Below are 26,403 nucleotides of genomic sequence, written 5' to 3'. Positions count from 1 at the left end.
AGGTTCAAGACAAAGAGAGAATATTAAAAGCAGCGAGAGAAGAGCAGTTCGTTACCTAAAAGGGAGTTCCCATAAGGCTGTCAGCTGATTTCTCAAAAGAAACTTTGCAGGCCAGAAGGGAGTGGCAAGAAATATTCAGAGTGATGAAAAGCAAGAACCTACAACCAAGATTACTCTATCCTGCAAAGCTGTCATTTAGAATCGATGGCTATATCAAGAGTTTCCCAGACAAGGAAAAGCTAAAGGAGTTCATCACCACCAAACCATTATTATATGAAATGATGAAGGGTCTTTTTGAAGAAAAAGATAAAATATATGAACAAACAAAATGGCAACGAATACATATCTATCGACAATGGAATCTACAAACAAAATGAACAGGCAGAACAGAAACATTCTCATAGATACAGAGAACATTTTGTTGATTGCCAGATGGGAGGTGGGTTGGGGGAATGGGTGAAAAAGGTGAAGGGATTAAGAAGTACAAATTCATTGCTAGACTGACAAACCTCAAAGAGAAAGGGGTTGGGGGTGGGAAGAAATAAACCAAAGAACTTATATGCATAACCAATGAACACAGACAATAGTGTGGGAAAAGGTGGGGGGCAGGTGGGGAGGAGGGGGTCAGTGGGGGAAAAATGAGGAACATCTGTAATACAGTCAACAATAAAGATTTAAAAATAAATAAATAAATAAATAAATAATAAAAAATCAATAAAGAAAAACAAAATAAAAAAATTATACACCATGACTAAGTTGTATTTATAACAGGAATGCAAGGCTGGTAAAATATTTGCAAATCAATAAATGTGATACATCACACAAACAAAATGAAAGGTAAAAATCATGATCATATTAATACATGCAGAAAAAGCATTTGACAAAATCCAGCAACCATTTTTGATGAAAACTCTCAGCAAAGTGTGTATAGTGGGATCATACCTCAATATAATAAATGCCATATATGACAAACCCACAACAAACATCATACTGAATGGGAAAAATCTAAAAGCATTTTCCTTAAGAACAGGAACAAGACAGGGATTTCTGCTTTCACCACTTTTTTTCAACATAGTACTGGAAGTCTTAGCCAAAGTGATCAGACAAAAAGAAAGGGTGTCCAAATTAGAGAGGAGGAATTGAAACTGTCATTATTTGCAGATGGCATGATATTGCACATAGAAAACCTTAAAGACTCCACCAAAAAAAACACAAAAAAACTAAATTTAATGAATGAATTCGGCAAAGCAGCAGGATACAAACTTAACATCCAAAAACCAATGGCATTTTTATACACCAATAATGAACTAACTCTCAGAGAAAATGAAAAACAATCCCATTTACCATTGCAACAAAAAAAATTTAAGATACCTAGAAATAAATCCAACCAAGGAGGTAAAAGACATGTACTTGGAAAACTTGAAAAAGAAGTAGAGGAAGATATAAACAAGTGGAAGCACATACCATGTTCATGGGTTAGAAGAATTAAAATTATTAAGATATCCATACTACCCAAAGAAATCCACTGATTCAATGCAATCCCTATTAAAATATCAATTATGTATTTCACAGATCTAGAACAAATACTCCAAAATTTATATGGAACCAAAAAAGCCACAGCAATCTTAAGAAAGAAGAACAAAGTTGGAGGGATCACAATACTAGATATCAAATTATACTAAAAAGCTATTGTAATCAATACACCCTGGTATTGGCACAAAAACAGGCATATAGATCAATGGAAAAGAACAGAAAACCTGGAAATTGACCTAAGCCATTATGTTCAACTAATATTTGACAAAGGAGACAAGAGCATACAAAGACAGTCTCTTCAGTAAATGGTGCTGGCAAAATTGGACAGGCACACGCAAAAAAAAAAAAAAAAAAAAATGAAACTAGACCACCAACTTACACAAGAATAAACTCAAATGGATAAAAGACTTAAATGTCACTTGTGAAACCATAAAAATCCTAGAAGAAAATACAGGCAGCAAAATATCAGACATCACATGTATCAGAATTTTCACTAATATGTCACCTAGGGCAAGAGAAACAGGAAAAAATTACTAAACGGACTACGTCAAACTAAAAAGTTTTCTTCACAGCAAAAGAAACCATCTTCAAAATGCAAATGTATGAGACAACATTTTTAACAATGATACATCAGATAAGGGGTTAATATCCAAAGTATATAAAGTTCTCATACAACTCAACAAAAGGAAGATAAACAATCCGATTAAAAAATGGGCAGAGGACCTGAATAGACACTCTCCAAAAAGGATATACGAATGGCCAAGAGACATATGAAAAATGCTCAACATCACTAATTATCATAGAGATGCAAATTAAAACAACTATGAGGTATATCACCTCATATCTTCCAGAATGGCCGCCATCAACAAATCATCAAACAAGTGCTGGCAAGGATGTGGAAAAAAGGGGACTCTAGTACACTGCTGGTGGGAATGCAGACTGGTGCAGCCACTATGAAAAATAATTTGGTGATTCCTCAAAAAATTCAAAATGCAAATGTCATTTGACCCAGTGGTTCCCATGTCCAGGAATATATCCTAAGAAGCTTGAAACACCAATCAGAAAGAATTTATGCACTGCTATGTTCATAGCAGCACTATTTACAATAGCTAAGGTCTGGAAACAGCCCAAGTGTCCATAAGTAGATGAGTGGATAAAAAAGCTGTGGTACATATACACGATGGAGTACTATGCAGCTGTAAGAAAGAAAGATCTCTTATCCTTTGAAATGACATGGAGGGACCTGGAGAGCATTATGCTAAGTGAAATAAACCAGTCAGAGAAAGACAATATCACATGATCTCACTTCTTACTGGAATATAAGGAACAAAATAAGATGATGAACAAAACAGATCCAGCGACATGGAAGTAGGGATCAGACTGACAAACTTCAAAGGAAAGGTGGTTGGGGGGGCATGAAGAAATAAAACCAAAGGACCTATATGCATACATGCATAACCAATGGACACAGACAATAGTGCTGTGAAGGGAGTGGTGGGGGGCGAAAGCAGAGGGGAGGGTGTCAATGGGGAAACAAAAGGAGATACATCTGTAATATTTTCAACAATAAAGATAAAAATAAAAATGGAACTGCCATTTAATGCAGTGATCCCACTTTTAGGACTAGATCCTAAGAAGCCTGAAACACCAATCAGAAAAAATGTATGCACCCTCTCTTCATAGCAGCACTATTTACAATAGCTAAGACCTGGAAACAGCCCAAGTGCACATCAGTAGACGAATGGATAAAAAAGCTGTGGTACATGTACACAATGGAATACTATATGCAGCTGTAAGAAAGAAGAATCTCTTACTCTTTTTGACATCATGGAGGGACCTGGAGATTATTATGCTAAGCAAAATAAGCCAGCCAAGAAAGACAAGTATCACATGATCTCACTTATATGTGGAATCAAATGAACAAAATAAACTGATGATCAAAATATATCCAGAGACATGGAAGCATGGGACAGACGGATGAACTCAGAGGGAAGGGGATGGGTGGGAGGAGACTAATCAAAGAACTTATATGCATGTATGTATAACCCACGGACACAGGCAATAGTGAAGTGAAGGCATGGGTGTGTGTGTGGGAGGGGAATAAGTAGGTATTGTTCTTTTAAAAAGAGAAGTCAAATTTCCAAATGTCAGTGTATTACAAATAAAAATGCAAGAGGATCTTTTGAACTTGCTGTAATATCTGCTTGGTTCCCTTAATAAGTTAAATAAAATCTTTTATATGTGTTCATTTTATTGAAAGACAAGGAAATAAATAATATTCCAATATTCTTTATTTTTCCTAGTAGTAATATTACATTAAAAATTTAGTGTGCCTACTATAAGTATATACTATAGAAATGCATAGATTTGAAAAAAAATGGAACAGATTTCTAATTTATGGAAAATAGCATCAGAGCTCTGATTATGTAACAGTGTGAATAGAAGAGAGAAAAATCAGTGTATTTTCCACTGACACCCATTTCATTAGGAGAATTTTCTAGCAAAATGTAATAAGCACTTAAATATAAAATGTGTTTCAATGAAAAGTCATTTGTTTTATAGTTGAACCGACATTTCTCAGGGGAATAATGGTGTGAAGGGTGCTCCGCATTACTAGTCTGGAGGTCTAAGAGGCTGGGTGTCACCAGCAATGAAAGGAAAACTGGAAATGGGTGCTAGCAAAAAGGAAAAGATGTGTTCTATTTTGGGGGGCAACATTTGATTCCAAATTTGGCAAAACACTTAAGATCTGAAAAGAGACAAAACTCAAGAAAGAATAAGAAATTAGGGTCCTACAGTTAAGCCATGTTTATGGTAGTACTTAACACTCTAAAAATAAATCTGTTCCCGGAGGATGTAAATATACAAAGTTCAGAGCATTGGGCAAGAACTGGGCCTTGAAATTCCCCCAGTTGTCAGGCTAAAAGATCAAGACTCTGTAAAAGGTAAGAATGAACACAAGGAAAGAAAAAGATACTGAGAGCACAGTCTACAGCGTTAATGGGAGAAATGATCACCAAGCACTTCAGATACTTTGGACAAAAGTAAAGTTTAGCCTGGCCAGTTTTGCTCAGTGGTTAGAGGGTCAGCCCTCACGGGTTCAATTCCGGTCAAGATCATGACCTGGGTTGCAGGTTTGATCCCTGGCCCCAGTCGGGATCATACAGGAGGCAACCAATCAATGTGTCTCTCTCACATCGGTGTTTCCCCTCTCCCTCCTCCCCTCCCTTCCACTCTCTCTCAAAATCAATGGAAAAATATAAAAAATATCCTCGGGTGAGGGTTAACAAACAAACAAACGAAAAAAGTAAAGCATAGATCATTTGGAAAATGAGAGAAATCACATAATAAAACGCAAGCTTCCAAATGAAAAGAAACACTGAAGAAATCATGAAGAAAGACTGTAAGTGGTGAAGCATTATGAACTTTACATATGAAGCAAAAAGATGTCTGGCGATGAATGCCCAAAGCCCACAAAATAACTTTCTATGATACTGCATCATGAAAGTACTACTTATTTTTTTAAACATCCTAAACTTATTTCAAGCCTTATGCTTCATTCTATAAACAGCAACCTTTGTTCAAAGGAAGCATCCCGTGTGTAAATTAATTTGTGACATCTTACAATTAACATAAAAATTCCAGGTATGATAACTGGTTCTATTTTTGTTTTCCTGTTACATTGTGCATCTAGAAACTTTATTTAAAAAACTTACATGAAATTAGTTAACAAACTTTTCTGAATCCAACTTCCACGATTAGAATTGTAAGCAAATCAAATAAAATTTTAAATTAGGCAAGTTCAACCACTAGAAATACTAAAAAATATGAATATAAATCTCTTAAAATTATACTACTCATTTAACTAATTTTAATATTATGATACATTTCCTGTTTGTCTTATTTTTAAAAATAGTTTTTTTCAAGTCCAAAGACTATAAATACATATTCATTCTAGGGATATGAAGAACAGAAGTCCTTTTTGAATGTGTGCCTGTGTGTATTTTAAACTAATTAGATTCATGTATGTATATATATATATATATATATATATATGCCATTTTTATCCTGTTTATTTCCATGTCACTATTAGTAAAATATTAAAAATGCTATTTTTTAATGGTACATTTGCTTCATCTTATGGGTACATCATAATTTAGTAACCCATTATGGAACAACTAATTGTTTCAATTTTTTTGTTCTGTAAATATTGCTATAACTACTATTTTGGCATGCAACTTCCTGTCTTTCTGATTATTTCATTAGGCTAGATAATAAGTGAAATTATTGAATCAAATGGCTTTTTGAAAAGTACTGATATATATTACCAAACTGAATTTAGAAAAGTTAAACAAATGAATATTTCTTCTAACACTGGATGTAGTACAACCCAATTGTTTCTTATTTTAAATTGCATTTCTTTATTTTGGATGAAAATTATTTTCATGTGTATTATCCATCTTACTTCTTGTCAGTAAATTTTTCACTCATACTGTTCACTGTCCCATTTTGCTATTATAATTTTAGTAATAGCAATCAAGTTTTAGTAGTTGATTTGTATAAACTTTTCATATGTTAAAGATATTAACTATTTGTTGCAAATATATTTCCAAGTTTATTGTTATTGTTTGCTTTTTCATTTTATTTATGGTATTCATTTTTTTATACATAAGTATAAAATTTACATGTAATCTACTATATCATTTTTTCTTTGTAATTTCTTTATCATTCCAAGAGTAGATAATCATTCACCTTCTTAATTTTTCTATACATGTTGACTTTAATTATAAAAAAGAACAAAAAATAGCACATTCCTTCCCAATTTGAGTTGTAACTGTTAAACACAATTTTCAATTATATTTTTCATACTAAATTCTTTTTTTGCAGCTTTAATGACATTTACTTTTTATAGTTCAATGACAGTTTCTAGTTGGTACTATTTTACAATAGTTTCAGGTGTATAGAATATTTAATAACAATTTGTGACCATATGCCTTACAAATACCTCTTAAAAACATCAGTTTAAATATCACATAGCAGTCAACTTTATATAAAAAAATTTGCCAAGTGCTACCCAACTGTCCTAGATCAAGTCTAAGTAATTAAATTCTTAGACAGTCATATACTTTCCAAAGCATTCCCCCTGATATTTCCATTCCCAACTAGTACTATACATTGTTGCGGCAATATTATTGGTTATATTCTTTATGCTATACTTTACATCCCAATGACTGTTCCATAACTACCAAGTTCTTCTACTTAATCCTTTTACCTCTTTCACCCAGTCCTCCAACCCCCTTTCCCTCTGGCAATCATCAGTCCAGACTCTGATTATGAGTCTGTTTCAACTTTGTTTATTCTGATCTTTAGCTTCCACATGTGGTATGTGTCTTTTTCTGAATGACTTATATCACTGAGCATAATACCCTCTAGGTCCATCCACACTGTTCGAACGGTGAGATTCATTCTTTTATGGCTAATATTCCACTGTATATATGTACCACCACTTTTTTATCCACTTGTCTATTGATGGGCACTTGGGTTGCTTCCAAATCTTGGAGATTGTAAATAATGCTGGAATAAACACAGGGGTGTATATATTCTTTCAAATTAGTGTTTTGGGTTTCTTTGGATACCCAGAAGTGGAATTACTGTGTCATAAGGCAGTTCCATTTTTAATTTTTTGAGGACCCTCTATACTGTTTTCCACAGTGGCTGCACCAGTCTGCATTCCCACCAACAGTGCAGGAGGGCTCCCTTTTCTCCACATCCTCGCCAGCACTTGTTGTCTGTCTCATTCACCCATTTTTAAGTGTTATTTATTATAGTTAACCCTCTAAGTCTTTACCTTTAAACCATTCGGAATTTATTTTGGTGATGATATATCACTTTTTCCCCTAACAAAATAGCCAGTTATTTTGGCATCTTTTTTTTTTTTGGATGATTTACTTTCCCTACTGATTTTAGCAAGTACCTTGGTCATACATTTAAGTTCTTGTATCTTAGGTCAGGTTTCTAAGCTACTCTGTTTCATTCCATTCTTACATACATATTAAACTATTTCAATTACTTTAGCTTTATAATTATTGTAAAAATATTTTCTAACAGCTCCTCTCTCAATAGCCTTAACAAATATTTAATGACTTAGGCCTGTTTCTTCTTCTACTGGAACTTAAGAATTACTCTATAAATCCCATCCCCCAACACATACATATAGATGCACACATATATACTAAAGGAGAGCCTGGCTAGTTTGGCTCAGAAGTTAGAGCATTGGACTGTGGACCAATGAGTCACGGGTTCAATTCTAGTCAAGGGCACGTACCCTGGTTGCAGTTCATTCCCAGCCCTGGTTGGGGTTGTGCAGGAGGCAACCAGTTGATGTGTCCTTCTCATGTCAAAGTTTCTCTCTCCCTATCTCTCCCTCCCACTCTATCTGAAGATGAATAGAAAAATATCTGTGGGTAAGGATTAAAAACAAAAAACAAAAAACAAAAAACAAAGGAGAGTTTTTGGAATTCTAATTGGAATTACTTTCCATTGAAAAATTAGTTTGCAAAAATTTAATATCTTTATAATATTTATTTTTCTATCCAGGAATATGGTTATATTTCCATTTAGTCAACTAGAGATAGTTTTTAAATCATGAGAATGCAGGTAAATTTCATAATAGCAATATTGATAAGTTATAGCAATTTGAATCCATTAATTTTAGATATTTGGATTATTCATACCATTTTAAATGAATGGATAAAGTGAAATAAAATCATAAACACTTAAAAGTCTGAAAAGCAAATCAACAAACAACAGGTGTTGGTGAGGACGTGGAGAAAAGGGAACCCTTGAGCACTGTTGGTGGGAATGCAGACTGGTGCAGCCACTGTGCAGAGCACTTCAGAATTACCTCCAAAAATACCTTATGATCCAGTGATTCCAATTCTGGAAATATATCCTAACAATCCTGAAACACCAATCAGAAAGAATATATGCACCCCTGTGTTCTTAGCAGTGCTATTTACAATAGCAAGACCTGGAAACAGCCCAAGTGTCCATTAGTAGAGGAGTGGATAAAAAAGCTGTGGCACATTACACAATGGAATAAAAAGAAGGAACTCTTACCCTTTGAGACAGCACAGAGGGACCTGGATAACATTATGCTAAGTGAAATAAGCCAGTTAGAGAAAGACAGGTACCACAGGATTTCACTCATCTGTGGAATTTAATGAACAAAATAAACCCACAACATTTTTTAAAAGTCTTAAAGGCAAATGAGCCTGATACAGAAGATAGAAAGGAAAAGCAAAAACCAAAATCAAAGCTGAATATTAAAGTAGCAATTCAACAGAGCAAACATGAACTTCAACCAAGGACACCACCGATGCCCCATTTGAGGAAGAATACTGGAGATGAGCACTTCTCTTTACTATTCATCTGCCAGACATCCTTCCACCAACTGCAATAAAGTCACTGCCCTGCTCAAAGATACTCAGTGGTTTCCCACTGCTTACCGTTTAAAACCCAAACTTTTTAATATGGCATTCAAGGCTCTGACTGCAATCCAAACTTGTGTTCACACCCATTTCTCATCTATCAGAAGATTCCCAGAAATACTTTAAACTTTCCCATCTCTATCCCTCGTCCTAATAATCCTCAGGCCTTGCTCCAGTCTCCTGACAAAATATCCTTTTCTCAAAGGCTAACTCAATTGAAAATGTTAACAAATAGCCAGTAAAGATTTGGCAAGTTCTGGCAATTAGAAAATAGAAATGCATTTATAGTGTATCTCAAAGAACATTAAGTACTACGACTTGCTAAAGACACAAACCGTATATAAAGTGTCACTGACTGGTGACACTGTCTTCCTCTTTCCAAACCCGTGCTAAAGCACCCTTGTAAAAAGGCTATTCAGCTTAACACACTTGGTTTGAATCAGAACTCTAGGAACAGATCACACTTTACTAAGCTTTGGAAAACTCGAAATCTTTTGTTTTATATCAGAATTACATATATATTTGTTATTTCATTCACCTTCTTCATGTTCCCTCCAAGAGCAGGGTACGGAGGTTTGTTGACATGGCTCCAGTTGACTGGCACGCGAATCATTTCATAGAGCTGAAAGATCACTAAGGCATCTGCGAGATCACTAAAACAGGAAGAAAAGAAGATGAAGCGGGAGGAAAAGTTGGTACTACCTAATTTTATTAAGTACACTGGAGATGGGCCTATGTCTTTAAAAATACAATAAGGTCATGTGATACATCCTTTGACCCAGAACTTCTAATCTAGAAACGTTTTCAAAATTTTTTCATAAATTTTTACAAACATATATATGTACAAGGACATTCACTGCCAAAGTATTTATACACCTGGAAACAACTTACATACCAGGCAGTGGAGGACTGCTGACTAAACTCCCATCCTGCGCATGGACTCCTGGGCCACCACAGACATAATAAGGTAGATTTCTATGCACTGACATGAAAAGCCTTACAAGACATATTATGGATGAAAAATAAAGTGGCAGAACACTGCATAGTTTATTATTTATTAAATTTATTTTTAAAATTAAGAGTATTTAAATACCTATATGTGCTATAGGCTGTTAATAGTGATTATCTTTGGGCAGGACAAAAGGGAATATGGGAAGGGTAAGGGATAGATTATCATGTTTTGTTTTATACATACTTATTTTCTAAAATGTGTACAGTGGGCATGTAGCCCATATACAGCTTATGCATTATGATTTTTAAATTTTTTTAAAATAATTACAGAAAAATCACAATAGCTACTCAATAGGCAGTTGTTGGTGTTAAATATTAAGGGTTAAGAGGAAGGAATGCCCTGGCCGGTGTGGCTCAGTTGCTTGGAGTGTCATCCCATACAATAAAAGGTGGTGGGTTTGATATCACATGGATATTTTTTTCTCTTTCTCTCTCTCTCCTTTCTTCTCTCTAAAATCAAGGAAAAAGCATGTCCTCAGGTGGGGATTAAAAAAAAAAAAGAGGAATGAATCTATGAGCAAGTAGGAGTTATTGAAGTAAGAATAGTACTACTTTGGATTCAGAAAAACATGTTCTCCTGAGGTGCTCAAAGCATGTCTGTGGAGTCTGTATGCTAAGGACTCAAAGAAAGAGCAACTGATCTTAAACTTGCTAGGTCTGTGACGTATAACGTGGCTTTTCTCTTTTAACAGCTGTTCACTGAGTTATGTTTGTCTGATTCACATTAAAGTTACTTTGCATTTCTGAGCGTATGCCATTGAAGGGCTTGGCCCTACGCTGAGCAAGGAAGGCAGAGAGTCTATTATGAAGGTAATTAGGAGCTGCCTAGGTTATCTATCAGCACATTGAGAATTTTGTACTTAAAAAATCAAAGTATTTGTATAGCTTCTGGAATCTCATCTATTTTATGAATTTTTCTTTTTTACTTTAAGTGCATTCTTTTTTTTTTAAAGGGTGAGGACTTGAGGAGACTTGTAATTTATCATGAGATAAAGAGGGAGGGAGGGAAGGAGGGAGGGAGGAAGAGAGAGAGAATCATCAATGTGATAAAGCCATATCGACTGGTTGTCTCCCGCACAACCCCAACCAGGGCCAGGACTAACCGTAACTGAGGTCCATGCCCCTGACCAAAATCGAACCCACGACTCATTAGTCCGCAGGCTGACGCTCTATCCACTGAGCAAAACTAGCCAGGGTGTGAATTCATTCTTATTTCTATGTAGTATGGTATTATTACTCATGTTTTGCAAATAGAGAAACTGAAACCCAGAGAGTTAAAATGATTTCCAGAGAATTCAAAATGCATTCCAGAACCAACTTGTCATAGAAAATTCAATGACTAATAGTTCTTAAAATATGTTTAATAACTTCTTTAGAGGAGAGAACATTCAGTTAAAATTAATCTAAATTATTCTAATGCTTTAGTTCACATTTGATGCACTGTAGGTGGGGGACCTAAAATCACTCACTGGGTTTAGGAACATGATTCAAACACAAATTCATGGATACATGGTTCTGGTGGCAACTAAACCTCTAGCTATTGTTTTTCTATATCCAGTGGTTCTCTTCAAGGTTACATTACTTTTGAGAATTTTCTGAATTCTCTTTCCCAAGAAAAAGTTACATATGCTTAGAAGCCTTGTGCTAGCATTCCAGTATCTATATAAATAAAATCTTTAACTACAAATTATGGTCAGTTCTCTTCTCCACTGTCAACCATAGAGAACTCGAGTGTTCTTGACCTCCATGAACAAGTTACCATGAGTGTCAACAAATCTTAATCCTCTAGCTTTAAATGCACTTTTTAATTAAAATAGAAATACATGATCATTGTAAAACAAAACAAAATATCATACTTAACTTATTAAGATTAAAAATAAAAGTCTCCTCATACCCCCCAATGCTACTACCAAAGTTGCATACAGTTTGATATTCATCCCTCTAGATTTTTAGAAAATTCTTACATAAATATGTATACACTCAATTTTAAAATAAAATTGGGATCATACTAGACCTATTATTCTTTTCTCTAAATTCCATATTACAGACATTCCTTCCAGTGTCCATATGACCTAGCCGCTCCTCCCCTCCAGTATTTGAGCCCTTCACTGCCCTGCTCCTATGGTAGGTGTCCCAGTCTAACTGACATCTCTCTGTCATTTAGCTGAATTTACATACCTTTCAGAGTCTATCACATCAAAGCCAGTTACCATAATAAGGCACTACTGGTTTTAGATTTTAAAGAATATTTTGAATATACACCAAGAAGCAGAAATTACTCCATCACAAATTCTCAGCTAGTCAGTGAACTTGGTCTTTTGTGGCATTTTATCTCCATTTCAGATTTAAATAGTAATTTAGTTAATGTTCATTAAGGCATTTCCTTGGCTGTGCAGATTATTAACAGGTTTAGCCCTGGCCGGTTTGGCTCAGCGGTTAGAGTGTCGGCCTGCGGTCCTGAGAGACCCGGGTTCGGTTCCCGCTAGGGGCGCGTACCTCGGTTGCAGTTTGTCCCCGGCCCTGGTTGGTCGTGCGGGTGGCAGCCACTCGATGTGTTCCTTTCACATCGATGTTTCTCTCTCTCCCTCCCACCACTCTGCCTGAACAAAAAGTGGAAAAATGTCCTCGGGTGAGGATAAAAAAAACAACAACAACAAAAAACAGGTTTAGTTAATTAGGCCTATTTTCTAAAAAATATACAATTAGCTGAAGTTTAGTTCTTTTGCATTTTTTAAGTCAGGTTGGTAGATCCTATAATAAAGAAAGAAGAAAGGTTTTCTTTTCAACCACACCTAGAAAGACACATTTTTATTAGCACTACCAGAGAGCACAAAAAATGATTCAGTAAAATAGTTTCTTAATCCTATCACTGTTAACAATGTATTGTCATTTTTAAGAAAAAAGAATAAGATAAATCATAACAATTAGGGAAAGCAAGTTATTTCTACAAGTTAGAAAAATATATACAACAAATTATAGCATGATTGAGGGTTTTGGCAAAATAATAGAATGCAGCTTATAATGACAAATATTGATACAATGATAACTATTTATAAAATATTACTATTATTCTAATATGTTAAAATGGAAATAATTTATTTTCCTGGCCAATAATTATAAAAGAGTAAGATGGATTCTCTTTATCAAATTGTTTATATCATCAAAATTATAACTACTATCATATTATCTTTTTTAAAAATACTACTATACTTTTCTTTTAAAATCCGTTCATTGTCAATTCCCAGCATTATGAAACTCTAAATGCTGCCTGAAATTGTTGTGATTTTTATAAAATGTTCTCATGAAAACCTCAGGACAATTTGAAACTAGAAAAGTTGGGCCCTAGCCATAAAGCTGAAACACAATAAAATGTTTACCTGTACAAATGATTAATGTATGGGTTGACCCCCAAGGAATTCATCCAGTTTCGAAATGTCCTCTCTTCCTTGCTCTCCCCTAGAGTAGACACAAGTTCACACTGATGATTCAGGACACGCGGAATCAAGAACTCCATTGTAAACCATTCAGGCAGGTACAAACTGGCCATACATACTTTGCCATGGTTCCTATGATACTATAAAATTTTTAGGAGGAAAAAAAAAAGCTTTCATTGCCAAAGTCCCCCTTTTCCCCATCTGTCTAGGAAACCTCTATTTGCTCTAAATTTTTTCATGTAGAGTTCCTTACTCGATGCCTGTGAACTACTGAGCCATGGGTTTCTCTGTCCAGAAAAGTAACAAGTAAACTTATGGGGTCGTATCTGTAGGTCGAATTACATGCAAAGGGATTGGCTAAAAATGAATAAAAGAAACTTTTAGCAGCCAGGGTAATGTTAGCACATTAAACAGAAATAGAAAAGCTGCACCTTTTGCAAAGAAGTATTACTAAATTTGTACAGATAGGGTTTTACGCAGGAAAGTTGCTGGGCACACAAACAATTTAATTACATTTTAATTACACCAAGTAGCAATGAAGGAGATGGGATTACAGGCCATATGAATACAAGCAATGACGGGATTTAGCTGCTTTATAGGCTTCTTGAGTCATTTTAGATTGTCACTGCTGAAAAACATAAGGGACACAGCCCCATACAAGGTGCTAGCAGAAAAACACATTTCGTCACAGTAAGTCCCTAGACCTCAAAGATCACCTCAAGAAGACATTCCTGCAGGCATTATCATTTAACCTGTGATTACCTAAACTCCCTGAGCACCCTTCAGAGCGGTGTTTCTATGGTTTTCAAGGAATACGTGGGCTGTTGTGCGGCACAAAGTGAGCAGAGAGAACTGGGCACCTTCCTCGCCATCTCTGCCATCTCGTCATCCTCGAATGCAAATAGTCCTCAGTGACTATACAATTACTGTTTGCTTTTCAGCAAAGTTAGGGGACAATGGAATGGCCTAGCCTGCATCTCCTCACCAGACTCCTGAAAAAAATGAAACATTTACAGTATACCTCTCATCACTTCTAAACCAGAGGCAAGTTCAATCACTCTCTAGTCTTTGTCTCACGTGAAATTCTCAGGACAATTTGTCCTATAATCTACCTCCATCTGAGCTCTAGGAGCCCATTCCTACAGAACCTTCCCTGCAGTCATCTGCAGGCTAAGGGCCACAGACATAATAAAGCTGCACACCCAGAAGAGAAACCAAAACCTTCTAAGATCTAAAGCATTCTGGTTTTTGTGCCAACTGTTCAGGAAATAATCTGCCCACTGTACTTTCATGTGGTTTTTAATGCCATTACCTAGTGGCTTTCCCAGAATCTGTTTGAATTCTTGCTCTATTAAATTATATAACCATATAATTTCTTGCCTAAATTTTGTCCTCTCTTATCTGCAGAAAAGGTAACTGATTATTCTGTCATATCTGCCCCTACCACTTTATAATAAAGATACTGTATAAGAACCACGTTCACTAAATATTTCTAGAAGCCATGCTTGCCTTGTCTTACAGGTGCTATCAAACAGGTGCAAATTAAATATCTAAGCTTTCACCAAAGTGACATAAACACAAACATATTATAGTCAATAGCTTGATACATGAGGCTTGGGTTTACCTTTTAGTTGTTTCTCTATTACAATCTGTTATTTTGCTGTATATACGTTTTTTTCTAGTAATTAGATAATTTTTATATTATTTCCATCTCTGAAAATCTAAATTAAGTTTTAAAACTAAAAACAATAGTGTAATAATCAGTTAATTTTTAATTACAATAATGTCTAAATTCTGCTGAACCTGATCATTTAGTGAATAATATTTAAAAAGACATTAAACTTGTATCTTGACTGAGTTCTGAAAGTTTTATAATTTTCAGAGGTTCACATTTCTTCCTACTGTTCTCAACTAATTATATCATTATATTAATCTTTGCTACCTGGAAAGTAAAATAGATTTTTAAGTGAGCATTTACTTATCTAAGACCACATTTCAAGTTGTCCTGGTAAATAAATGCTCAAAGCCAGCAGCACTATGCATCTGCCGTGGTAAAGTGTTGCAAACACATGTATTCCAGATCGCAGATGACTAAGGCAACCTCAGGAGTAAAATCTTAATTGCTGATATAAAAGATGGAAAAAACTATAAAACATTCTTTTCATTTTCAGGGTCAAACTGACATCTTCAATTCATAAAAGTTTCATTAAAAAAATAACCAATATGTTAAAAATAGGCTACTAAGAAGAAAGAAAAGGAACCAATATATTTAATAATCAACTAAATGTGTTAAGCGCTGTATTAAGTGTTTTCTTCCTCTACCTGACCATTATTGAGCACATACTGCATGTTCTTTCATTCAAGAAAGGTCATTTTTAACTCACTCTGCAATTCTTCAAAATAAGTATTATTGGTCTTGTTTTACGTATGAGAAAACCAAGGCTCACAGAGGTTACTCAGATATTTAATGGTGGAACCATGATTGAACAAAGTATAATTACACGGCCTATGTATTTTCTATCACCACAAATAAATTCTGACATGGTCTCTCTATACATAGCCTACGTATTTGGCTCAATTTAATATGAAGGTTTAATATTTAGTTGGCCTTTTAATTTTCTTTAATTCCAAGTAGATGAAATTCTTTGCCAATGAGGAATACTAATACATGAATATAGGATGTGATAAGGTCAAACGTCAAACTTCATAAGGATCTATAAACACAAATTTACAGAAGAAAAAATTCCAATGACAGTCAAAGTCAAATACATTTTGGCAGATGTATCAGGACATACATATGTTCTAAATAAAGATGATTGGTAAATATTTCCCACAGTATCTTCTTATATAGTAAATACTAATAGAAATATTTAGCAATCTGATTCACACTGAAAAATTCCAAAAGCATGCTGAACACTAGCAAAAGAATTCAAACGTTACAAATAGGAGAACGAGCAAGTTGGAAATGATATCTAACAAGAATTTGGTGACTATAAAAAGCAGATCATTTTTAATATGCCACTCTAAACAATGCCATCTAATGTAAGACATCAAGGGATTTTGAAATTTTCCAGACTCATAAAAACTTAGCAGTCTTCCTTTCCATTTAGTTTTTTTAAAGTTCTAATTTCTCATTCTATATTTCTCTGCTGACAATTCCATGTTTTTATATATCTTTCCTCTTAGTTATGTACGTAGAGAAGACAGTCCTTATTTTATTTTACTGGACCTCAGGAAGAGTGAACTGAATTAATCATATTCTTCAAAGAACATATTTGTTAACTCTGAAACTTCTTTCATTAATTAAAAAAACACAATTACAAAGTGACAAGGACACTGGAACTCTGGTTGTGGAAGTCAAAGAGAAAAAGATGAAACTGATTGTCTCACTAGGGGAAAGGGGAGCAATGTGGGTGATGTGAGGGAATGAGCACTGAATCAGCAAATTCTCCCCACCAGGAATCCCTACATGAGGACTCCTTTCTCCAAACCAGGGCAACCAGTGGGAATATTTTAGGGTTGGCCCTACCTCTGACAACTGCCACCACCACTGCCACTGTTTACTTTTAGTTGATACTAATGTGGGTTTTCATTTGCACGTGGGTGAGAGGGTGAGCATGGGAGAAGAAAAGAAGAGAGGCTGGGAAACAGATAAGGAGAAAGAACTAGATATTGAGAATGTATTTGTCATTAAGACGATTCATATATTATAAGCTTCAGTGACATTCAGTAAGTGAAACATAACTAAATAATACAGAATAATCTATGTTACAGAACCTACATAAATCCTTTCAAAAATTACTTGTGCTAAAAGTTTGTTTATGTATAGGAGAGGGATAAAGGTTTTACATCAAATCATGAAATCCAATGGTCAATATTGTTTTCTAATGTGTTCACAACTACACTATCCCATCATTGCAGAAGGCAAGTTAGGTTGAGAATTTACATAACCAAGCCTTGCTCTGCTATTCTAATTAAGTTTCATTTGGGTTTCTTGCTTGTCATCATGCATTCTTTAGGCATATTAAGACTGAAAAAACACAGCATGAACAATGCAAAAAATAAATATCAACTCAGATAGAAAGAATAAATGGTACTAATAAAAAGAACATTCAGAATGAATATATTTATAGAATATAGGAAAGTACTAAATACAGTACCTACATTAGGAGGGGTCAAATCTGCATTTCATGAAGCAAAATAGGAAAGTATTATAAATTATGAGACAGATAACAATAGCCCACACACAAGACAAGTAATGAATGTTGTAAATTTTTTCATGTACACTAAAAACATTAAAAAGAGAACAATACTGGAGTCAAACTGTAGCTTTCAAAGGAGAAAACAAGCTACAAATAATTATTTTTTCCAATAGATAATTCATTGTCCATATTCGTGGTGGAGTTATGTTATGTGGTCATTTAAGAGAATATTTTTAATGAATGATAGTTTTCACTAACATCTTACAGAGAAATGACAGACAAGTAAGATTTTCCCCACACTCTTTTAACCAAAACCAACAACCACTTTCTGTAATTTTACCTTTTTAATGGATACACATTCCTACACACAGTAAACAACGTCTCCCACCAACTCCCCTATCTCTAACCGTGAAGTAAGACAATACCACAGGAACGTATCAGTGAATCAATTAAAGGCAGAAAGAACATACCTTCCAATAAGTTCATATCGATGTCATTATTATCAGGCTTGTGTAGGCAGGGGTATGTGTTAAACAGATTAGCTACGAACGCTAAATTAAGTTTAGGATTGCCTGAAACCACATCTGCAGGAGTGACAAACTGTCTGCAGCCCAGTTTATCTGCTTCTTGAAGCATAAATCCAGCACGCTTCAGGTCATTTTTCTCCTAAACAATAAAATAGAATAAAAATGGTCTAGATTAAACTTTTGATTGGCATAACTTTTTATTGATATACATATGTGTAAGCAATTGCTCTTCTGGAAATATATCTAATAATAGCTCAAAATAAAGTCAGAACATTCAGAAATTCCAAATCAACTTCCCCATTTCTTTTAAATCAATAAGTATAAGTCTCTGAATTTTCATATTGGAATAAGAATAATATTTCACCCTCACTGCTGAAATACTCAACAAAACTCTCATATACTGTTGTATCAGTCAACTCCTACTGATCAAATTACAGATAACTTGATCAAGGCCATATATTAAAGTGCCTTCTGATTAAGAGGCTTACTTGTCTCACCCATTCTACCCTGAATGATATTTAAACAAGTTGGGATATTCTATTTGAATAAAAAATATTAAAGTCATGAGGAACAGCACTTTTCACAATTACGAAACCCTGGAAACAAACCAAATGCTTATCAACAGGAGAGTCGAAGAATAAACTGTCATATTCACACGATGACATACAACAATGTGAGTGACTTAGGAATACATTACGTTCAAAATAAGTACTAGAAATTTAAGTACAACATGATAAACTTTATATGAAGGTAAAAAGCAAAATAGTCCTGGCCAGTGTGGCTCAGCGGTTACAGTGTTGGCCCATGAACCTCGGAGTCTCGGGTTTGATTCCCAGTCAAGGGCATGTATCTCAGTTGCAAGTTCGATCTCCAACCCCAGTAGGTGTCGTGTGGGAGGCAACCAATAGATATGTCTCTCTCATATCAATGTTTCTCTCACTCACTCTCCCTTCCCCCTCCCACTCTGTCAATGGAAAAATATCCTCGAGTGAAGATTAAAAAAAAAAGTAAAATAATTTAATTTTGTAAGGAATATATTTGGTTGAAAGAAAAGCAAAAGAACAATGAACATAAGATTCAAGGTGGCTATTGTTACTTTAAAGAAAGGGAGAAAGATGGGACAGGGAAGACCTGCAGAGCTAAATGTAAATCAATGTCAAGGTCTTAGCTTTCTTGTTGGAGTGAGAGTTCACAGGAGCTTGTTACACTTTTAAAACAAACAACTACAAACAAAAATATTTAGTTCTTATGTTTCCTTGTGTTCTTCTGATCTGAGGTAGTCCCTAAGGCTTTTATTTTTTACTTTAGTGATCTTGACTCTTGAGGAGTACTGGTATACTCTACCAATTATTTTGTAGAATGTCCTTTAATTTGAATTTGTCTAATGTGCTCTTATGATTAGATTGATAATATGCATTTTTAATATTTTTTATTGAGATATAATTCATATCCTATAAAATTCACCATTTTCAAGTATACAATTAAGTGATTTTCAGTATATTTACAAAGTTGTAAAACCATCACTACTATCTAATTCTGGAATAGTCTCATTATCCACCCCTCCAAAATGAATAAGTGAAGAAACAGATATGTATGAACCCATGATGATAGTATATCATACAAGGATTATGACTTATCTAATTCTGTGTACCAGACTTGCAGAAAAGTAGAAATGTAAATGAAATCAAAGAACGTAATAGGTTTAACATTATTAAACAAAAATAAAATGTTACTAAGGTAGACATCAACAAATCACAATATGTAGACCTTATTTATATCTTAATTCAAACAAACTTTAAAAAGAAAATATGACATTTATGAGCCAATTAGAAATTTCAGTATTGACCAGATATTTAGATGATATTACAGATGATTGCTAATATTTTTAGTAAAGATAAGGTATAGTGGTTATATTTTAAGTGTCTTTATATATATATACAGGGTGTCCCCAAAAAATGTATACAAGGTGTCTGTAGATTCTATTACATTTTGAAAATAAAATGTGTTTTTTTCTTTGTTGATTTTAGGGAGAAAGAAAGGGAGATGGAGATACAAACATTGATGAGAAAGAACATCAATTGGCCGCCTCCTGCATGCCACCCCCCCTCCGGGGATTTGGCCCATAACCTGGGTATGTGCCCTGTGTGGGAATCAAACCAGCGACCTCTTGGTGCATGGGCCAATGCTCAACCACTGAGCCACACCAGCAGGCACATTTATATTCTTTGGTTGATCTCTTCCAGCCCTTCTCACCCTCCTCCCCTCTGAGATCTGTCAGTCTGTTCCATGCTTCCATGCCTCTAGTCCTGTTTTGTTTGTCAGTTTATTTTGTCCTTTAGATTCCACATGTAAGTGATATTTGTCTTTCTCTGACTTACTTTGCTTAGCATAATAATCTCCAGGTTCCTCCATGCTGTCACAAAGGGTAAAGTTCCTTCTTTTTTTACAGCCATGTAGCAATTCACTGTGTAAATGTGCCAAAGCTTTTTTATCCACTCATGGGCACTTAGGACGTTTCCATATTTTGGCTATTGTAAATAGCACCGCTAAGAACATAGGGGTGTATTTTGATGATGATGTGTCTTCTTGTGGACCTCTTTGGGTTCATCTTGTTTGGGACACTCTGTGCTTCCTGGACTTGTATGTCTGTTTCCGTCACCAAGTTAGGGAAGTTTTCTGTCATTATTTTTTCAAATAGGTTTTCAATTTCTTGTTCTCTTCTCCTTCCGGCACCCCCAAGATGCAAATGTTGGCACACTTAAAGTTGTCCCAAAGGCTCCTTACACAATACTCATTTTTTTAGATTATTTTTTCTTTTTGTTTTTCTGATTGGGTGTTTTCTGCTTCCTTATATTCCAAATTGATGGTTTGCTTCTTGGCTTTACCTACTCTACTATTGATTCTCTGTAAATTATTCTTTATTTCAGTTAGTGCCTCCTTCATTTCTGACTGGTCCTTTTTTATGTTGTTGATGTTCTCACTAAATTCTTTGGAGTTCTCCTTAAGTTCCTTTAAGTTCTCACTACGTTTCTTAAGCATCCTTAAAACAGTGTTTTGAACTCCACATCTGATTGATTGCTTATCACCATTTTGTTTAGTTCTTTCCCTGGAGTTTTGTTTTTTTTCTTTCATTTGAGACATGTTTCTTTGTCTCCTCATTTTGGCTGCTTCCTTGTGTTTGTTCCTATGTATTAGGTAGAGTTGCTATGTCTTCTAGGCTTCATAAGGTGACCTATTGTTGTAGGTGTCCTGTAGGATCCAGTGGCACAACCTCCCTAATCATCCCAGCTAGGCCCTCAAGGTGCACCCTAGCGTGGACTGTACACCCTTCTGTTGTAATTGAGTCTTGATTGCTGTTGGCAATTCAGTAGGAGGGATTTACTCAGGGTGATCAGCTGCAGGGACTGGCTTGCCCACTGACCACTGGCAGGATCCAAAACAGGCCAATCCTATGATAAAACCATTGTAAACAGCTTGGGTGGCCCGGAAGTTGGGTGGGGCAGGGCCTCAGGGAATCACCAGGGTGGGGCGAACAGTGTGAGCCAGGTCGCTGGAGTCCGGTGGGGAAAGGCTCACCACAGGAACAACAGCCTCCCACAGGAAATCTGTCCAGGAGAAAGCTGCCCCTCCAGGTCTCACCCCAATGCCAGACAACTCAGTTCTTCCCTGCATGTCTCTGATGCCTTTCAAGCTGCCTCCCCTACACTGGAGCCTGGAGGGTGCGAGTCCAAGTAAGTCCATGTGCGGGCCCTTTAAGAGGAGCTGCCTTGGGCTCCAGCAGTCTCAGCCTCCCTCAGCCTTAGTTCCCCCTGGTTTTTATAGCCAGAAGTTATGGGACTTCTCTTCCTGGCACTGGAACCCTGAGCTGGGTACCTGGTGTGGGACAGGGACCCCTCACTCCTCAGGGAGGACCTTCCCAGCAGAGGTGTCCTCCTGATTTTATCCATCACACATGGGTGTGGGACCAGCCTCTCCACGCCTCTGCCCCTCCTACCAGTCTCGGTGTGGCTGCTGCTTTAATTCCGTAGTTGTAAGACTTCCATTCAGCTGGATATCAGGCAGTTCTGAATGGTGGTTGTTCTGTAGTTTAGTTGTAATTTTGATGTGGTTGTGGGAGGAAGCAATACCATGTTTACCTACACCATCATCTTGACAAGAAGTCTAATTATTTCGTTAATTTTTTAACTCAGACTAATTTGCAAAATTTTACAATACCAAATTTCTTAGACGTTTCATTATAATAATGTGAAATATAATTAAGTAATGACTTAAGTTGCCTTTAAAACTAAATACTGCTGATATTGTACTTTAAGCACTTGATAGATGTTCAAACTATAGTCTGACCTGATTTTAATGTTTTGATAGAACCATCCCTGGTATTTACAACTTATGCTAAAAGAATGGGATTTCTAGGAATTGTGTTAGATGGATCAGGATCTCTTTCAGCCCTTCCTACACCATAAATACTAGGAATTGTCATCTTTCATTTTGTGTATTTCCAAATATAAGTCGGAAGAACTGTTAATCAACTGCTAATTAATCAAACTCATAATGGCTTGTTGCTACTTTATCTAGTACACAGTGATAGTCACAAAAACACCCTGTGAGTCCTAGTTATGCTGCACCAGGTAAAGTAGATGTCGGGTTGATTCCATGCACACTCAAGGTTGGAATTCGGCAATTCCCGTTCTTCATGAGAACCAGATGACTTGGCATGGAGATTTGGAGCTCAGGGCATGAAAAAACTCCTGAAGATCAAGCTTTAATGGAGGGCTAAGGACTCCACAGTGAATGCTTCCTATTGATAAGTGCACTTTAAATCTGACTGTACCCACTAGTAAAACCCAGGAACTTGGGGGCGAGGGGAAATTGGAAGTTATTATTGGATACAGATTTCACTATGGGATGATGAAAATGTTCTAGATATGTTGATGGTTGCACACAATGGGAATATAATTAATACCACTGAACTATACACTTAAAAATGGTTACAATGGGCCCTGGTCGGTTTAGCTCAACAGTTAGAGCATCGGCCTGAGGCCCGGAGAGACCCTGCTAAGGTCACGTACCTCGGTTGCGGTTTGTCCCCAGCCCCAGTTGGGGTTGTGTGGGTGGCAGCCAGTCAATGTATCTCTCTCACATCAATGTTTCTCTCTCTCTCTTCCTCCCTCTCTCCCTCTCACTCTATGAATGCAAAAAGTGTCCTCAGGTGAAGATTTAAAAAAATGGTTACAATGGTAAATTTTATCTTATGCTTATTTTACCAAAATTTTTTTAAAAAATTTTTAAATTAAAAACTGTACTCACATTAAATCCTGAAAGATCGATGGCAATGGCAGGTCCATCATCCCGGTCACCTTTAGGTGCAATCTGATTAAGCAGATGAAAATAGGCTCTTGAATCCTGCAAGGAAAGAAATAAAATAGAATTTTTAAAATGAATAAAATCATCATTGGATTTAGGAAAAATATGCTCACACTGAAGAAACAGGCCTCGTCTCAAAGAATGGAATAGTAACTATTAACTTTACTTATTACTCAAAGGTCCCTAAATCACTATGCTATTTTGCATTTCACAGCTCTAGCGACACTGTTACCCAAACCGGAACACCCTTCCCCACCTTTCTCATTTGTTTCCACTGCCAAGCATCAGCATCAGTTTAAGATCAGGGTTAAGTATTATCTTTCGGAAGCTTCCCTGGCTTCTCTTAGAATGTGACCACACTGTCCTGAATCACCCAATGAAGTCATGTCCAAAGATGGCTCTCACAGCTCTTCCCTGTACGTACATGCAGCTCCTCTCATTAACAGGCAGAGCCTACCTGCACCCCTCTTTAACTTAGACCGGACTTGTGCGTTTCTTTGACCAACAGAATGCAGTTAAAGTGGTACGTTGGGCTTTCAAGTGCAAGCCTGAAGAGCTTCTGCCAAGGTTCTCTTGAACTTAGCTTCCACAACACAAGTCCAGCAACCTGAGGCTGTCATGCTGTGAGGACGGCCAAGCTAGCCACGTGGAAAGGCCTCCCGGAGAAGCAGTGAGTTACTGGACATGTGACTGGTGCCCTTGCCCCATTCTGGACCAGCCCAACTCACAGCTGAATACAGTGTTATTCACCAGAACCATCTGAAGCAGAATCACCCAACCAAGCTGCATTAACCCACGGGATTCTGAGAAACAACAAGTCATTATTTAAGTTATTAAATTTGGAGTGGCTTGTTATACAGCAATATCTAGATCACTGAAGTATCCATCTACCAGATGTTTCTCTCCCTGTGTAACTGGTAAGCTTCAAGAGCTAGGTCTATGCAACCACCCTGCCTGGCATAATGTTCCACAAGGAAGGGTTTAATATATATCTGTTGAACTGAATTTTAATATAGAAGAGCCACCTGCAGGCAGGAGGATGGCAGAGCTCCCCTCAGGGCACTCAAATCCTCCTCCTTGGCTCAAGAGCCAAGCATGCTCAGGCCGGGGCATGAGGGCAGAGGGCTGGCTTGCGGTGTAGATTCTTCTTCTTCTTCTAATTATTTTTTATTTTTCAATTACAGTTGATATACAATATTATATTCATTTCAGGTGTACACCCCAGTGATTAGACATTATAAAACATATTAAGTGATTATCTCAAAAAAATCACATACCCATCTGATACCATAACATAGTTAATAGATTATTGATTATATTCCTTATGCTGTACTTTATACCCCCATGACTACACTATAACTACTAATTTGTACTTTTAAATCCCTTCACCCATCTCCCCAACCCCCCTCCCATCTGGCTACCATCAAAATGTTCTCTGTATCTATGAGTCTGTTTCTGGTCTGCTTGTTCATTTATTTTGATTTTTAGATTCAATTATTGATAGATATGTATTTATTGCCATTTTATTGTTCAAATTTATCTTTTTTTTCATATTCTTCTTAAAGAAGACCCTTTAACATTTCATGTAATAGGTTAAGACAAAGAGAGAATCTTAACAGCAGCAAGAGAAAAGCAGTGAGTTACCTCCAAGGTAGCATCTATAAGACTGTCAGCTGATTTCTCAACAGAAACTTTGCAGGCCAGAAAGGACTGGCAAGAAATATTCAAAGTGATGAAAAGCAAGGACCTACAACCAAGATTACCCTGTAAAGCTATCATTTAGAATGGAAGTTCAGATAAAGAGCTTCCCAGATAAGAAAATGCTAAAGGAGTTCATCACCACAAACCAGTGATATGTGAAAAGACAGATTCTTCTTAATCCTTTGATAAAAACTCTGGGATTCAAGATGCCAGTAAATTCACCAGAGGGTCACAATTTCTTGGCCTTACACAAAGTCACCAGCGAACAGTGGTGGTACAGGCATGTGGGCACTGACCCCCACAGTGCACAGATGAGGGGTGTGGGGACAAACAGCCATAAGCAGGCAGTTTGGAGTGGATGGGGTTCAGATGGGATCCGACTACTGTGATCAGACTGGCACTTCCCAGTGGGTCTTTGCTGCATCTCCCTATCACAGAAACACTTCAGCCACAGCTGACTTGGGAGGGGCTTATATTTTAAGAGTAAAAGAAGATGAGAAAGTTCTATTTCTGCTGGTTGGTAACAAATCAGATTTAGACGATAAAAGCTTAATGTAGAAGAGGTGAAAGCCAGAGTCCATCAGTCAAATGTTAATCATGTGGAAACCTGCTAAAACGTGCTAATGTTGACAAGGTATATTTGATTTAATAACAAAAATTTGAGCCAGAGAGACAGAAGACAGAGAAAAATAAAATAAAATAAGGAAAGGTAAATATTTAGCCATAAGAATCAGAGAAAGATGCTTCATTTTATAATCAAAGCCCAAACTCCTTTTTTTATCTTGGCCATACTAATAAATATAATATATAAGCATGTCCATTGAAGGCTCAATTGACTGAAATTACTTTAACATTTTGGAAATTGTTATGTATCACTGAAAGTGTGAAGTTCCTGGTGAGAGAACATATGTCTAGTGTGGAGTGCAACTTCTGTATAAAAGAGTCTTGGGAAATAACTGTCTGCTAGGAGGCTGTCCAATTTCAAAATGTGTGCTACACCTTGGTTCTTGAAAGTAAGGTTCCAGAGCTCCTGATTGCTTTTAATTAGTTCTATGGTAGTTTAAGATGAAGGGCCAGCATATACTTGTAAGATAACTTTAGACTATGGGATTCAACACCAGTTATGTTTCAGTGAACCCTC

General features: G+C 36.2%; 1 protein-coding gene across 2 annotated transcripts in view; it reads right to left on the bottom strand.

Annotated features, from left to right (window-relative positions):
* The window catches only part of PLS1 (plastin 1), a 137,984-nt gene that overhangs the window by 17,188 nt on the left and 94,393 nt on the right, over positions 1-26,403 (bottom strand). For both annotated transcript variants that reach the window (XM_036243672.1, XM_036243673.1), the window contains exons 9-12: positions 23,505-23,600; positions 18,141-18,336; positions 13,412-13,490; positions 9,562-9,676 (exon numbers count right to left, since the gene is read on the bottom strand). In XM_036243672.1, the coding sequence (XP_036099565.1) occupies positions 9,562-9,676; positions 13,412-13,490; positions 18,141-18,336; positions 23,505-23,600 (486 nt within the window). The remainder of the gene's footprint in view (positions 1-9,561; positions 9,677-13,411; positions 13,491-18,140; positions 18,337-23,504; positions 23,601-26,403) is intronic.

Source organism: Molossus molossus, unplaced genomic scaffold (genome assembly GCF_014108415.1).
Source record: "Molossus molossus isolate mMolMol1 unplaced genomic scaffold, mMolMol1.p scaffold_m16_p_5, whole genome shotgun sequence".
Classification (NCBI taxonomy): Eukaryota; Metazoa; Chordata; class Mammalia; order Chiroptera; family Molossidae; genus Molossus; species Molossus molossus.
The sequence above is the reverse complement of the archived record's forward strand: the minus strand, read 5'-3'. Positions and strand labels throughout refer to the sequence as shown.